The following is a 16,922-nucleotide window of genomic DNA, read 5'->3' as shown; positions in this document are numbered from 1 at the left end:
GCATTTATTAATTAAAAATATATATAAATAACTTTATTAAAAAGCTTTAACCAAATATTACTTACTAAATGTATACCCGTCCTTCAAAAAACGATTTCACTTTCTCACGCAAAACAACAAGGTAGAGGGCCATTTTCTTGAAAGTAGTGCAAGTGGTGCATACCAAATCTTTTCGATCTATGAGCGTAATTCACTCGTTTTCAACTGTTTGAATTTTTTCTACTCTTTCTGAACCTTAGCGAGTCTATACTATTTGATAAGAATCATTTCTAATACTTGATTGAAAAAATAGAAAATCTCTCAGCCCAAAAATAGCTAACATCATTCCATCAATTTTTTAAAATCTGAATTGAAACTGAACTTACGATCTTTGACATGTGAATGGGGTCGTGGTTAGAGAAGTGGACTCTGGTTAGGAGGAGCCGGGTTTCAATCCTTGACTCCGCTCCAAACCCACAGAATATATGCGATATACTTACCCTTCTGATCTATTTCTAAATTGAGGAAGTGGCTTCACAAATTAGATCCCCTCTCAGAGGATAAAAAATTCTTCGGACCATCCCCAGGGATGTTTCCCAAATCATCGCCAATAGCCAATTGTGCAGCTCTAGTGTAACGTACCGACCTTGATATTTAAACTCAAAACATTTTTTAATATATCCTCGCCGTTCTGTCAAACACCCTGTAACGTGGATGTAGCTGGTTCGATTTCCTCCAAAACTCAGAATGTGTCTTTGTAGTGCCCTTTTCTTCTTTGTGCTATTTTTTCTTCAATGTCACAAGAATTTAACAGCCATAATTGTTTTGTGCACATACGCCGGCGTGTCTATGGGAAAAATAAATAAAAATAAATACTCCATAGTCACATTTTTATGCGTAATTATAAATACATAATTTCCAAATTCTCCCACTTAAACGAAACCTATTTTTTGTGCAAAATATGAGCCTTTGTCAAGATGAAAGACAGATAAAACAATTCAGAGAGGGACAGCACGAAGATACATCTAAGGTTACGCGGGATTTGAACCCGCTACCTCACGCTGAAAGGGCGATACCCCTTGGTCAGGGAGGCCGCTTAAAACTTGATTTGGGTGATGATAAAATGCGAGTTAAGCACTTGCGAACGAAATCGCTATTGTTTGCGTTTCTGTTTTGATGAAGGTAGATGGATTTTTTTGTTCGTGAAACTTCTATTATTCGCTACTGATCTGCCCAAAAATCTTTTACGGTGATAAAAACTGAAAAAAAGGAAATGCATTAAAACTAATTTTAAATTCTATGTCTAAAGTAAAAGCGTTACAAAACATGATGTTGAAATACATTCCGTGGTGGTATAGCAATAACATTTCGAAGAAGTTAAAATTATAAACAATTTTGAAGTTTGTGTTACATTCTTTTTAACTCTGGATTACCATTTGCAAGAGCCCGTAACCATTTTACCTTATTGGGACATTATCATCAGGTAGGAGGTATGAGGTATCGAAAAAAATTCGTTGTACAGGAGTTGACTTTCCACAAGAAAACACAAACAGAAATTTCAGTTTTTTCCCCTCTGAAACCACCAGCAACTTATGTAAGCTTATTGGTTTAGTGAAATTACATAAATTTGCTGACTTGTGCGCTCAATATAGGCTTATAAGTCATTGTCAAGTAGAAAATACAGATAGAACAATTCAGAGAAAGACATCACAAGGAATACATCCAGGGCTACGGCGGGATTCGAACCCGCTACCTCCACGCTTAACAGAGCGTTTGGACCGGCGATACCGCTCGGCCAGGGAGGCCCCCTTATGTTAGAGGGAATTCCAAAACATGCAGAGAAAAACAAAACTCGATTGCTGGCTTTGCTCGATTGATTGTCTCGATTGATAGGGAATTAAACTTATACCCCAGAAAAAAAACCGTTAAGAACCATTCTAACTGGATGCAATTTTTTTCACATGCTAGAAGGAAAAAAAACATACTAACAGGAACCTGTTCGGCGAGTTTTTCGAGAGTAAATATTGTCCATTAATCTGGTAGCCCATTGTGCAGCTCTAGTGCGACGTAAATTAACAACAACAACAATAACAATTAATCTGGTTCTCTTACACATCGGATCCAGTAAATATGGTCTTTTAAAGAGACTACCAACTGAACTGACTAGACGGTGTATTGGATACAAGCATTTATTAATTAAAAGGACAGCAAGCTGATTTTGACAGTAGAACCCACACAAAATGGAGCAATGGGTAATGGGTTCGGCGTAACGATCACATTCAGAATGTTGGAACTTTCTTGATAAGTTTCTACCAAAAAATATCCAGAATTTTGAGATTTCGCAAAATTCTAAGCAACACATTTGTAATCGTAACTGACTCGGAATTCGGCAAACTCGCAATATCCCCTAGAGGTTGTTGGGCGCAGTCTATCAACAAAGTCCCATTAGTTTGGGTGTAGTGTACCGCTGTTCGCAGTTTCACACTTGTAAGCGAATTTATAATTTTTCTTAAAATGATTTTTGATGAAATTCGCCAAATACTTTTTATCAAAATTAATAAAATGTCTTCTTGATAAAAAGAAAGGAAAAGATTCTTTTAACTAGATGCTTTAAATTTATATACTTTTAAAATATTACTCGGAGAAGTTTTACACAGTGTAGAAGATCTAACACAAATTTATAATACATAAATATTAAGTACTCTATATACTATATTTTAAATAGCTATAATATATATCAGTTACTATGCTTGTTGCTTTCACTGTTATAGTTATTTTAACTGTTGTTAAAAAGAAACAAGTTTTTCCTCACGTATTATATAATACCACACTGTGACGAGTTAAAAGACATCTTTTTACTAGTCTCTTCTATTCTGTAATATATTTCTTGTCTGAGTAGTGCGTTCACATTCAAAATGAAGGTCTTAAAAAAGTTCCTCAGATTATAGCTACATTTCACTTAAATTAAAAAGTGGGTTTGCTAAGAATGTATTTAAATAAGACCTGTAATATTCAGGGTTTAAATAAGATTTTGTTATCTTAACTCAATATACTCAACAAACATTTCATTTTGTTGCCAATAATAGAAAAAAATTCTAATAAACATTTTTCAAGCTTTTTTTTTCATTTTTTATTTTTTTATTATTTTTTTTTAAAATTTTAGGCTATAGCTCTTTCCTAATGTTAAAATACAAGAACCATTTCATTAAAAAACAATACGTATTTAAAAACGAGCTTTTAAATCTTGTGCAACTTACATTCTACAATTGTCGAATAATTTTCAAAAGTTTCAAATGTTTATCAAAGCTTAAACTTTAATTAATGTAAGATTTTTTTGGAAGACAGCTTTCGAACCTGTATTTTATAATCTTCAATTTTAAACTGTTGCTAAAGAAATAGTGACAAAATAAAACACTTTTAAGAAATTATTTTAAAGAGGTAAATTATGTTGGAAATTAGAAAGATCATTTTTCACACTTCATACAAAACATTTAAATGTCGTTCTGTCTATTCCTTTTATAAACTACTTTTCAAATCTTATTACAAACGATTTTCTACAATGCAAATTTGTAAGGCAATTCATAAATATAAATATACATAATATCTTTTAACATTTCTGGGTTTAGGGTTATTTAAAATGGTTAACAACATACTTAGCGTGTTTAGATATAACTTTTTCTTACAGAAAGAAACACAACTTTATTTTTATGTATATATTTCTGGCACGCTCTATTTTTGAATTACGATAGTAAATAAGATACTTTATTTACATTGCAAAAGCCTTAAAAAAGCTTCCTTTATTTATCTTGCTTAGATGACTCAAACTGTAAATAAGACGCTATGAATTTATCCTTGAACTTCATTTTTGATATCAATTTTCTTATCACGTTAAGAGAGGCGTAGTGTTAGAAGTCGCACACTTCTAAATTAGAAGTTAAGAAAGTCATTCTCGTTTCTTCCAGTCGCTACATCGAATTTGTATTGTAAGTCTGTTTTTAGTTATGCGAACCTGTTTTAATGACATTCTAAGTTAATCATGTGCGATTTTATCTACGTCATTTTTGTAACTTTCGATGTTATGATTAATTTGTATTATCTTGGGGAAGATTTTGTTTTTGTTTGACATTCAAAAACTAAAATTTTATTTTATGTCTGACATTTAAAAATTATTTAATCTATAATGTTTAAAAATTACCTTTTATTCTTACGGTTTTTTAGTGTTTTCCAATATTTATTATTTTGTAAATGCTGGTTATTTTCTTTGTCATTGATAATTATAAAAAATACTATTTTAAATTATTATTTTAATGTGATAATGTGAGTTTTTGCATACGTGCTAAATGTAAGGGATTTAATTTATTTATAAAGTTTTAGATTATGAAAATAAGCATACTATTTTTAATAATGTTGATGAACTTTGATCTTTTTTCCTTGGGATATTTTCAAATATAATATTATAAAACATTATTTCTGCGTTTTTCTTAATATTTGAACTATATTAAGATAATTTCTAAGAGATAATTGAGTAAAAACATTCAGTTTTATAATTATTAAACTTAAAAACACACTAGAATTTTAAATGTTAAGTGATTTATTTCACGTCATTTTTCGTTTATTTAATTTTATTTATTTAATTTTATTTATTTAATTTTATTTTTTAACATCTTGGAGTATTTTGTAAGAACCAATTTATAAAAGAAAATCTTTCTGAGTTTTACTATTTTGAACAAATTTAAGGAATTTACGGAAATTTAAAGAACAATGGAATTTTAAGGAAAGTTATTTATATTTTCATCCTTTTTTTAGCAGTGAAACTAGTTTGGAGCATTTCCTAAAAGTCAAATTAATAAAATTCAGAGGCTACAATCGTGGAAATTTTAAAGACACTGAATTCTCTGGGATACATAAATAGCCAAGTTTCACTTGAATGCATAAGAATTTTTTTTAAAAATAAATTCCAATTAAATTGCTTTCCCCCTTAATATATTAATGCAAACTAAGATTTAGTGGATATAAGTGCAGTTTTATAGTTCAATCAATCATAAACGGGCAGATTTAATTTAAAAAAATTTCCGGGAAAACTAATTATATTGTCTAGCATCTTTTAATATCTAAATCAGCTAAAAAGTACGAAAATAAAATTAAAAAAAGAATCAAAAAGTATTTTACTGCATGTAGCCTCACTTGTAACATTAGAAGACAAGATTTTTTCCACGGGATATTGCGTTGCATACTACAAAGTCGTAGCCTGATTAAGAAAAGTACTATATTTGTATACTAAAGTATACTAAAAAAGCATACTAAATTTGACATTCATTCAGTACTTTTCGGTTATCATATTAATAACTTTTCAGTTTTTATACTAGTTAAGAATATTTATATTAAAAAATCAAAGTTATAAAGAGGTTTTTACAATTCAAACTCTTACAATTTCCTAAACCTTTCGAGGCAATAACGCATTTCTGCAACTCCCTTTAGATGAAATAAGTTTTCAAATACAAATTTTTCGTCAAAGGTATAGTAAATAGACAAATAAAAATATTTCTCCCCAGCTTTTTCGTTATGGTATGATTTGGTATGGTATAACGACTTCACATCTTTTTTCTAAACAATTTTTTTAAAAAATGGTAAACTCTTTTCAAAACTAAAACTATTAAAATAAATCTCGAATATAAAAGTGTTTCAAAGCAAGTAAATTAAAAAAATCTTTTGCATTTTTTTATAGTTTTCTAGTTCATAATTTTGTACTTTCTCATTTTTTTTATTTTCTGAAATACAATATAGTAATGCAGTTTTGGTTGTAAATTATTTCCTCAGTTTTTTTAATTTGATTTAAACTTTGAAACAAATATTTCATTAATTTTTTAATGTTCTAAAATATGTCTATACTTTAATATTTGTCCTATAATAAAAGGAATAATATTAGAACAAGCAGCAGATACTAAAATTGAAATGTTCCAAAAAAGCTGGAGAGATTTAAAGGTTAGAATACTTACTATAGAATTTAATATAAAAAAATATATCTTTTTAAAAATCGCTTGTTGAATATACTTTTAAGCTGTAAGCAAATATCGTCTGTATTAAATAAGAATTCATGTTCTATAGTGTATAAGGCTTTTAATTGTGAAAAAGAAAGTAGTAGTTCTGATGGTATGAAGCTTATTCCCTAACGAATTTTTGTTTAAAAAAAATTTACACAGAGTCCGACTGGAAGATATCCTTACCAACAAGTAAACGAAATAAAATAAAAATGTCCCCGAATTCCAGTGACAATATCTGTGCTGTGATTGGTAGAATAGAGAAGCGTAGTCTCGCCTGGGAGAGCCAGAGCGGGGTTCTTAAACACAATAGAATATTGAGCTTATGAGTGTAAACAACACTTACTCTGCGTGTTGTATTTCTTAACTTCTATTCCAGGTATACTACTTTCTTTACTTACAACCTGTTAACGCTTTTGTGTAGTTTAAAAATACATCTGTCAAACAATGTTATATTAAAATGACTACTAATGTTTGGAATATGAAAAAGTATTATAGCTTATGTGTATTTCGGTACTAAATTTTGCGTGTCAATATTTGAGATTCTTAGAATTCTTCATTTCAGCATTTTTACTGTATCTTTAAAAAAGTGTTGACTTTCGTAAAGTATCTTGGTTTTTAAAGATTTGTTAGACTTATTGATTTTTAAGGTATATATTTTACAATAAAAACGGAAATTATTACTTTGAAGAAGAAAGTAATGATTTTTTACCAAAATAAATGAAAGAATTCTTATGAAATAGGCGATTTGGAACTGAGTGAAATATTTCTAGATCCAAGTTTTAATTGTAAAAATTTGGAATAAAAAAAAGCTAACATTTGCTTCACGAAAATTTCCATTCATAACAAATCTTAAAAAATAAATAAATAAACGGACGTCCTTTCAAAAATATACGTTAGTTTATTTATTATAATTTGTTATAATTTTGAAAAATTCCGTATTTTTTTAAAAAATATTATGAACTTTATTATTGTTATACAAATCGTACAATGACACAATTTGAGGTATTCGAATCGCCCATATATCAAAAATAAAAGTCCTCCTAGTCTGAAAATTTTTCTTGATTTTCTTAATACTTCCTAATCTCAACGGTACACTTTAAATAATTAAAAAAATTAAATTGCATAGCCTAGAATATACTCATTTGCTACTGTCATTTTAAATTAGGCACATTATTCTTTCACTTCTATGATTAATATGAAATGTTTAAATTTCTTTTATAAAAAAATAGTTTTGAATCTTATATATTTAGCATTCTCCGAAATATTTTATTTTATGCATTATTTTTGCTTTCCCTTCAAATGCATGGTAACATTTTACATGTGACGCTAGATTGAGTTCATTTATTTATTTTAATGCAGATGATAAAAATATAGCGAAATTTAAAATGTGACATTTTTACCACCGTGTCAAATACGAAAGCTTAGATATATATATATAAAATATTTTATAACCTGTTTTTAGATTTGTGTTCTAATGCATTTTTATATGGATTCAAGGTAATTTTATGGATGAATCACTTATTAGTCTCACTAGCAGTTTAAGAAGTTTTTTTTTTGTGTCTTGAATTAATACCACAAATAGCAAATAATTTTGCTTTCGATTAGTTGTGGAAAGCTTTCGTTTTCCTCTCTATAAAAATTCTTGTTACTTATACTAGAAGAAAATGTTATTTTTGAAATTTGTTTGTCTTCGAATAATGTTAGATCGTAGGCTGATTAGAAAATTTGTCACTTTGCAAAATACCGATGTCACTTAGTACACATCAGTAGTTTGCAAAGAGCCTGATTTTTCAATTTACCCACGAATGTCTAGATCTTAATTCCTTTTACGATCCTGGTCACATATACGAGGTCGCGCGTTTCTCCCTACATGGCCAATGGTATCGTATATTAAACGGGTCTTTCTGACTCCAGCTGCTAAAAATCACTCGGATGTTATTTTAATTCGGTTCTCTCGTCTTGTATCTCGTATTAGTCAGCCATTTGCTCTTCAGTTAGTTTATAGAATGTAACCTCATAAATCTTTATTTTCCTTGATTTTAGCACAACATAACCACATCCAGCAACCGTGACATTAAGCACTACATTCAAGCAATTATTGCATTCATATTTCTTTATTGTAGTTGTTTTGATTTTCAAAAATTTTAAGACATCATTAAGTGCATTTTTCCATTAATATCCTTTTCATCTATTTTAACTGTCATGCATAAATTATCTAGAATTCAAAATGTCTTCAAAGCCAAAAACTCATAGGCGAATGATGGTTCAGAAATTAACCACTAATTTCCGAGAAGCTGTGGTCATTGAAGAAGTTGCTATTTGCTGTCCTTCAAAAGGGGAAGTTTGCGTAAAAAACAAGTGAGTATTAGTTGAGTTATTGCTAAATTTTCTATTTCTGTTTAAATAGTTCACCTTTAAATCAAATTTTTATTATAATTTTTAAAAGAGGTTTAGGAATATAAAATTTTTAAATTATGTGTTAAAAATATTTATTCAAATAAGGGTTTCAAATATTTATCATTTAACCCTAAGTGATTACTTGTAATGCAACTTGTATCTACATAGAATTAAATGAATAGAATACGGAAAAAAGCTTTCAATAGGGACATTTAGATTATTATGTCTTTTATTGAGGATTTTAGAATTTAGGGATTTTATAATTTATGAACACACGTAATAAATATTTTTAGAAGAAATGAACTTAATCTTCGTAATACATTATTGTTCGAAAAAATATAAAAAGGAATACAGAAAAGCGATGATAAAATTGATCGAACTAAAGATGATGATGTTGAAAACTTCCATTTCTGTTTGAAGTATTGAAGATTTGAATCGAATTATTAGGACTATTTCCAAGGTTCATCAAACAATCAAATTGGTTTCAATATTTTCGCCTTTCCTCTCATAATAACAATTGGGAAAATTTCGATACTTCTTGTTTCCACTTCGCTTAAATATTACTTTGCGATCCCTAATATTTACGCATTTTTGTTTTTAAATATTGATATGCAATAGATACCATTAATCTTTGTTATAAAAATTGCAACGATAAATGTTGATGCCACGGTGGCTTAAGAGATAGAGGACCTGGATTCGAATACCAGCAATGACTGGTTAATACGAATTCCGCACCCGGATCGCAAAGACCACAATGCTGAAGTAAAATATTCTCAGTGGTAGACTGGTCATGGGTTAGTCTCCTTACCATTAGACTAACAGTGGGAGGCTTTCGTGATTTTTCTCTTTATGTAGCTCCAATAAGGGTCACGAAAGGCAAGATTTCTCCCAATACTTGATCCAGGAGTTCCCTTGTCTTCTGGATTGGGTTCAAAATTGCAAGGCTACGGAGTTGAACTTTAATAGTCCTAAACTGAAAATTGGGACGGCTGTTCTACGACGGTTACAGAATAAAATTTTTGATTTAGATGTTAGCCATAGCTTCATTATTAGACCTTTTGAAACGATAAAGATATTAAACAGCGACAGGCACGTTATTTATTTAAATATTTCAATGCAGTGTTTTTAATATTTCATTACTTGGAAACATTTTAAATATAATTTCCATTATTAAATCTAACTTATTTTTCAATCTTTTCGATTTCACACTTTTTTTTAGATACGTTGGAATTAATGCTACTGACATTAATATTACAAAGGGGAGATACTTCACTGACGGAAAACTACCATTTGCGATTGGGTTTGAGGTATGAAATAATTTTATAAACTTTAAATGCGAAGTGTTGAGATTTTGTTTATTTTTATTTATTTAAAGAAAGAATCTTATTTACTTCAAAATTGTTGATCGAAAATGTTTGTTTAATTAGATGTTTTAATTCGAATTTAATGTATGTTTTTTTTCAGAAATATTTCCCGAAACTTTTTATGTCCTTACTGATGAGTTTAAATACTTTTTATGTTTAGTATGATTATCAAGTTTTTAATTTTTCTACGAAAAGTTTTTTATCACAGTAACCAAAATATTTGATTTTTCGGTCTTTAAAAAAATGAAAATTAAATGAAAAGGTTCATTCGATAAGTAATGGCATGCAGCCTATTTTCTTGCACATGAAAAAATGAACTTTAATCGAAATTATATGAAAAACTACACTTTAAGTAAGGCTAAAAATTATTTCTTTTTTATATCATTACTTTATTTTTATGTATATTTTTGTTTGAAATCATCCTAAAGCATCAAATTATTTAAATTATCATACTAGCTTAGCTGTACTAGATTAAATATATATTCTTTTTGTATAAAATTTGTATAGATTGTCCAGTTTTATTAATAAAAAAAATAAATAAAAGATAATGGAAAGATTACAATAAGGAAAAATAATGAAAGTGACTATTTCATTTTACGAATGCTTTTGAACCTAGGAACTCATAGGGGAAATTAACCTCTTTTCTACTAATACTTTGTTTTTTATCGCTATATTTTCAGTTCCTAAATTCAAGTTAAATGCATTTTACGAAAAATGAATGGCATAAAATTTAATTTTTGAATTAATCATCACTCAATCGATAAAAAAGATTATATTTGTTAATTTTTGTCAAGGTTTTAACTCATGGTGCCATTTTTTAATTAGATATAAACGATTTCAGAAGTCCAACTACAGTTTCGATGTATTGATAATTCTGACAAAGTAATACGGTATTACAATATTAGTTAAAATATAAACTTCGATAAGAGTAAGCCGTTTATGTGTGCAAAAAGTTATAACGAATTATTTGAGGTTTTAAACGTCAGTTTAAGTATTTTATAGGGCCAGGTGGAGTGCAGTGGGAATAAAATCAAGCTTTTTTTTAATGAAGGCTCAAAAACCAAACCTGTTTCGTATCTGTTTACTTAAACTTTCTTGTTAGGAGACTCTATCAAGGCTGTAAAATTATTATACCTGAGATTTTGTTTATAGTTATAATAAGTTACGCAAATTTGATTTTAGTATGAAATCATCGTATAAATGAAGTAAAAACAACGTAAAAAATCCTAAGTAATGTCAGATGTAAAAAAAATTCATTCAAATTTCCAAAGCTTAGAAAATCATAAATAATTCATAAATCAATTCAAATTTTCTTTTCAAAGGATCTTCGATTTTTGGTTAGAAATCAGCTGAAAAATTATCTATTGCCTAGAAGTTTCGAGATGTTCTTTATTATCTATTGAAGAATATGTCTGAGCAATCATAGAACATAATTTCAATTTTTTTATTGTCTGAACTTGGTTGCTTAGCAACAATGCTTAGAAGGATTGCTTGGTTGTTTATCAGAATTAAAATTTTAGGTATTCCTTTCTTGAGCTAGTCAGTAGGTTATCTTAAAATATTCATTTATGGCAGCGACTTTGCTTTGGTTGTTTTTTGAGACTATCGTAAAATGTATATAACTTATTAGTCCCCAATTTATGATCCAATCTTTTCGAAATTTTGTCTATCCCATGTATTTTGAGGGTCAGGAATCCAAATATTTGAAAAATAACTATATATATTTATTCAGAGAAAGTGTGTTTTGTCTGATTTTGTAATTTAATGGTTAGCACTAATTAATAAGTACATTTGAAGTCCCTCCCAGAAACCGTTTAGATTGACACTTAATACGTGAAAATCCAATCATTAGAACAAAAATTATTCCTGGGGATATCTTTTTTTTCTTTGCTCATTGTACCTTTTACAGTTTGAACTGAAATTAATATTTTTTGACAGTTTTAATGATGTTAGAAGAAAAATCCTAAACAACTTAAACTAACATATTAAGTTGATCATAAACAAATAGTTTGCAATAATTATTTTCTTTATCAGTTCCTAAACTGAAATGAAAATGCTTGTTGTATTCTCAGTAAATGTCTCTAAAAATATTAAATAAATTTATCTCCACCTAAAAGGAGAAAATTGAGGCTTTTAACATGTGCCCAATTTACCTATAATAAAACCTTTGATGTATTATGATGAGCAAATTGAGTATTTGGTGTAAATGATTAAAGAAATGCATACTCTATATTTTGTTGCTTTTTTTGCAATATAAATGATTTCTTTTTCTTGCATCTACTTTTGTATAACAGCATTTGCCACTGATAATTTATTAAAAATTTTCAGGGCGTTGGAGAAATTGTTGAAATAGGTGAAGGGGTCGAAAATGTTAAAGTTGGTCAGAGTGTTGCTTATATGTCCGGTAATCTCAATGCATATGCTGAATACGCGGTAAGTAAAATTTTCAAATATTTAACGACTAATAACTTATTGCATTAATAATATTTCAATTATTGTTTATATTATTTTTATTTCAGTTATTTTGCATGATACGTTTTTAAATATTGATATCATATTTGCAAATCAACTGTAAAGAACTTACAAAATCTTACTATTAATGCTAGATTACTGAAAGCTTAAAATTTGAGAAAAACAACATTGTTGTAAATTAATCATGCTCTAAAGCTTGTCACAAACTGTTATTCATCAAAAAAACATATTTATTTGTTCATTTATTTATTTTTTAGAGACTTGGTTTGTAATATTGTTTGATTTCTTTACCTTAAGTTCATAATGCCATTTAAGTTTAGCGCAGCACAGCCAGTTCTTAATCTTGTGTTCTATCGCGTTATTAAACTTTATATTCCTTCAAACCAATAAATTCTATTAACACATAGAAGTAATTGATAGGCTTAGTGAATGTTTGACTTTACAGTAGTTATTATTTGGGTTTGACTTTCAAGATTTTCGTCTGTTGTAATTTTTTGGATGGAGAACTACTTTAAAATATATTTTCGAGCTGCAAACAGTGTGTTTGCTTAATAATTTTTGAGTGATTATTATCAATTTACATCAAGTTATTGCCTTAGAATCATAGAGAAAGTCAACTTAATTTTTCTGTAGCCAACTTAAATAGAACCAACTTAATTTTATTTTTCTCTCGTGTGAATGAATATCTTCCAAATCAATCTATATACATTTCTTCCAAATTAAATTTAAATTAAACTTTAAAAATAATTTGTATAAGACAGCAGTTTGAGAAGTAAATACTGAAAAATAGATGCTAAAATATAGTAAGACATGTTTTTAAGTTCTTTTTCTTTAATTCAAGAAAAATTTAAAACTTTTAATTGATAAATTTAATTGAGTAAGAAATGTAAAAGTAATAATTAAAATAAGGAATTTTGCAGTACCGACTTATTATTTTTAAGCAAAAAGAATATTTGTGTACGAAATAATATATTTTAATGAAGTTTTAGTTTTTGCTTATTATAATTTTCTTTTAAAATAATAGCGCCTAAATAAATCAAAACAATTTTTTTTATTAGATATTCCATTTTCTAAGAAAGAAATATTTTCGAATTAATTAGTCAGGTTATCTTGATTCTGCATCTTAAACAGAGCAGGCTTTTAACTGACTAAGAATTCTGAAAGAAATGAGGAGTTGCAGAATGAATTATTATTTTAGAGGAAAAATTTAAATATAAACCAAATGTCATATAAATATAAAATACATATATGCAAAATTAACATGTAAAAATAAAAAATGCATCTACACATTTCGAACAATTCGTCAGACAAAAATATACTGTAAAATGTTGATACCTAAATATCCTTTACATCCAGCCTTTTTTCTCTTTGTTTTTTTAAGGTTTTTTTTTTTAAAAAAAAGTTTCAATAATCTTATGAATCATTTAATTATTTTACTTAAGAGGAAGATGATTCCATTAATCACATTTTTATTTTTACAAAAGTTGTTATTTTATAATTTTTTTCTGCATTGTAAAAATAAAAAATTGCTCTTTTTCAGTGTGTAAGCGCAAAGGAATTATTTCCTTTACCAGAAACCAAACCAGAGTATGTTGTTTTATGTGTAAGCGGTATGACATCTACCATTGGCATGGATAAGGTAAATAGTTTTCTTTATTTTATACATAAAAATGTTTGTAACGACGCTATTAATATGCTAAATTCGGAGGAAAATATTTGGTGTATTTGCATATAAAAATACAAAAAAAAATTTGCAACAGTACTACATAATTATTATTGCATATTTTTAAAGTGTTTGAATGTAGGGTAAACCAACCAGTGAAGGAACACTATCCAGTGAAGGAACATTTCAAATCTATTGATTAAAAACAAGAATTTGAAAGTTTTTCGCTAGATTGATTGGTAACAATAGCTTACTGCCAAACAATAGGAAGTCATCTAGCAATGTTTTGGATTACCTGGTCTCATAGACTTCTCTGGAAATTTTTTTAAATTTGTTATTATCTCTGCAATACCTTGTTTCTTTTAAAAAATTATAAGGTGAGTGTTTGTATTTATATGTTTGATGTGGAATTAATTGCATGTAATAGTTTTATTTTTCTCACTGTGAAAATAAGAATTCAAAATATAGTTATTGAAGTTACGTTTTATTTTTTTAAGCATCATAGCATAATCAAGTACTGAGATAAGGGGGTGTTTATTCACTGCATCACCAAACTATCAAAAACCAGTGAAGGAACAAGTGTTCCTTTACTGGGTTTTTTCTAAGTTAATGAAAATGAAGGAAAAACTTTAATTTTCTTGTAATAACCAGTGAAGGAACAGACATGTTCCTTCCCAGTGAATGATTCCCTGTGAATGAACAATATGTTTTAATATGTAGACACTTTACTTTTCAATTCATGATTACAAAAAAAAAAAATTAGCATTTTCCAATTATTTGTATGTTATAATTTTAAGAATAGGCTTGTTTTTAGATACTTTTATGGCATATAAATTCATAAAGAGCATTAAAAAATAACCAAAATTAAGTGTTCCTTTATTGGGAAATTTTGTGTTCCTTCACTGGTAAGAGCTGCTCCTTCACTTGGTCTTCATACTACTTGTTGTTTGAACCTCCAAAACTTTAAAACAATATTATGCAAGTTCTCTACAATTTTTTTACATAATTTGCAATTAGTAGCAAATATATTGACACTGTCATTTAACTAAAATAAGAACTTTGAAATTAATATGATTTTTTAAAAGGCAAGCGAAGCTTAAGTGTTCCTTTACTGGTAAGTTTACCCTAAATAAGTTATCTTTCAGTTACCTTAAAATCATTGATTTCTATAATCCGATAGTCCTTTTACAATTCTCTAATTCTTGATCTTAATGTAGTTGATATTTAATAACCATCGTGGAACAGTCGACGCAATTTTTTGGGCTTACGACTGCTAATGTTCAACTCCGTAGCCTTGTAATTTTGAACCCAATACAGATGACAAGGGAGCTCCTGAATCAAGTATTGGGAGAAAATTTGCCTTCGTGGAGGACTTTTTGATGGGACAAACCCGCATTTGCGTTACATGGAAAGGAAGTCGACGAGAACATCCCACGATTAGCCTAATGGAAAGGGGACTCTAACTCATAATCCGTCTATCATTGAGGATATTTCATGTCAGCACTGTGGTCAGCACAAATCGGATGCGTAATTCATATTGACCAACCAACGCCGGGACTCGGACCCGGTTCCCCCCATTGGAAGGCAAGCGCTCTATCCCCCGAGCCATAGCGGCTCATCTTAATGTAGTTGTAATTTATTTACGTCACACTGGAGTTGGAAGATGGGCTATTGGTGACTGTCTGGGAAGGATGATTCGAAGCCATGCTATCTAGGGATCTAGTTCCCACCCAAGCAACAGTGTTGAGTACGGCAAGAAATATACCCTATTTCTTCCACTCCTATATTTTATTAAACAAAATTCTTAAAAGAAAATACAAAATTGCAACATATTTCTAAAACATAAACTCGAATTCCATTGTATAAGTCAAAAGTTATTGGAGACAAAATAAAACGCTTTCACCTAACTCTCCATTATACAAAAGCTATCCAATTCTTATTTCAAAACGTAACAATCCTCCCACCGTTTTGATTGGAGGTTTACTTTACTAATCAAAACTAATTATATTTCTATGAGTAAAATTAATGAAAATTATAATGTTAAAAATACTGTTCCGAAAGTCCAAGTTTTTCAGCTCAAAAATTTAATTGGCACTTTAATAAGTCTTCCACTTCTCGTTCTTACTGTTTTTCCAACTACCTGCAAGTCTTTCTCCGGTTTATTCTTGCATGCTTCATTATTTATTAGATTAGGTTCAGTGGGTGAGGAAATTTCGAGTGGGAAAATCTTCTGCGCAGGCCTGACGAGTTCACAGGATGAAGTTTTAAGGCGAACCACTCGTACTTGCCCATCTTTACCAGGAAAAACATCTATTATTTTAGCCATTGGCCATAAAGTTCTTTTTTTACCGTCAGTTTCGATTAAAACAATATCTCCTACTTTCAAAGGTTCAATCGGTTTACTCTTTGATGGTCGTTGTAATAATTGCCCAAGGTACTCACTTCTAAATCTTTCTCTTAAAGCATTGCGCAAATTTTGCTGGTACCTTAATCTTTTATTCAAATTTACTTGATCAAGTTGATCTAAATCTGGCACTCCGACATCATCTATTTCTTTCAAGAACATAGCTGGCGTCAATGGAATGAGTTCATCCCCTTGTTCTGAGACATAAGTGAGAGGTCTAGAATTTATTGTTGTCTCACAATCACAAAGGACGCTCGTCATTTCTTCATAATTTAAAGCTGATTGACCTAAAACCCTACGAAGAAGTTTTTTAACCATCTGCACCATTCTTTCCCAAAATCCTCCCCACCATGGGGAAGCAGGAGGATTAAAGTTCCATTGAATCCTATTCACAGATGCTTCAATTTCGATCATTTTCCAATCTAACGATTTAAATAGGTTGTTAGCTCCTGTAAAATTGGTGCCATTATCGCTATAAATAACTTTCGGTCTTCCTCGTCTGGCTATAAATCGTCGTAAACCAAGCAAAAAACTTTGTGTTGATTGAGAAGTTATCAATTCCAAATGGATGGCTCTGTAGACAGCACATGTAAATATAATTA

At 29.2% G+C, this 16,922-nt stretch overlaps 2 protein-coding genes across 5 annotated transcripts in view; one reads left to right on the top strand and one right to left on the bottom strand.

Annotated features, from left to right (window-relative positions):
• Positions 1-2,330: 2,330 nt before the first annotated feature.
• The window catches only part of LOC107457110 (prostaglandin reductase 3), a 30,636-nt gene continuing 16,044 nt past the window's right edge, over positions 2,331-16,922 (top strand). Inside the window, exons 1-5 of one of the 4 annotated variants that reach the window (XM_016075184.3) lie at positions 2,331-2,466; positions 8,240-8,378; positions 9,637-9,724; positions 12,110-12,214; positions 13,794-13,892. In XM_016075184.3, coding sequence (XP_015930670.1) covers positions 8,248-8,378; positions 9,637-9,724; positions 12,110-12,214; positions 13,794-13,892 — 423 coding nt within the window. In that variant the 5' untranslated portion in view covers positions 2,331-2,466; positions 8,240-8,247. Of the gene's footprint in view, positions 2,467-3,825; positions 3,963-6,239; positions 6,668-8,239; positions 8,379-9,636; positions 9,725-12,109; positions 12,215-13,793; positions 13,893-16,922 lie in introns of those variants that run through there. The other 3 variants (XM_016075183.3, XM_016075187.2, XM_071181473.1) reach the window with 3 other exon arrangements.
• LOC107441487 (uncharacterized) lies at positions 15,633-16,922 on the bottom strand (the record flags this gene model as incomplete). The annotated part of the gene is given in 1 exon segment (XM_016054773.3): positions 15,633-16,922. A coding segment is annotated over 1 exon segment (935 nt), but the record flags the coding sequence as incomplete, so codon positions are not given.

The sequence above is a fragment of the Parasteatoda tepidariorum genome, chromosome 5, assembly GCF_043381705.1.
Source record: "Parasteatoda tepidariorum isolate YZ-2023 chromosome 5, CAS_Ptep_4.0, whole genome shotgun sequence".
Classification (NCBI taxonomy): Eukaryota; Metazoa; Arthropoda; class Arachnida; order Araneae; family Theridiidae; genus Parasteatoda; species Parasteatoda tepidariorum.
The sequence above is the reverse complement of the archived record's forward strand: the minus strand, read 5'-3'. Positions and strand labels throughout refer to the sequence as shown.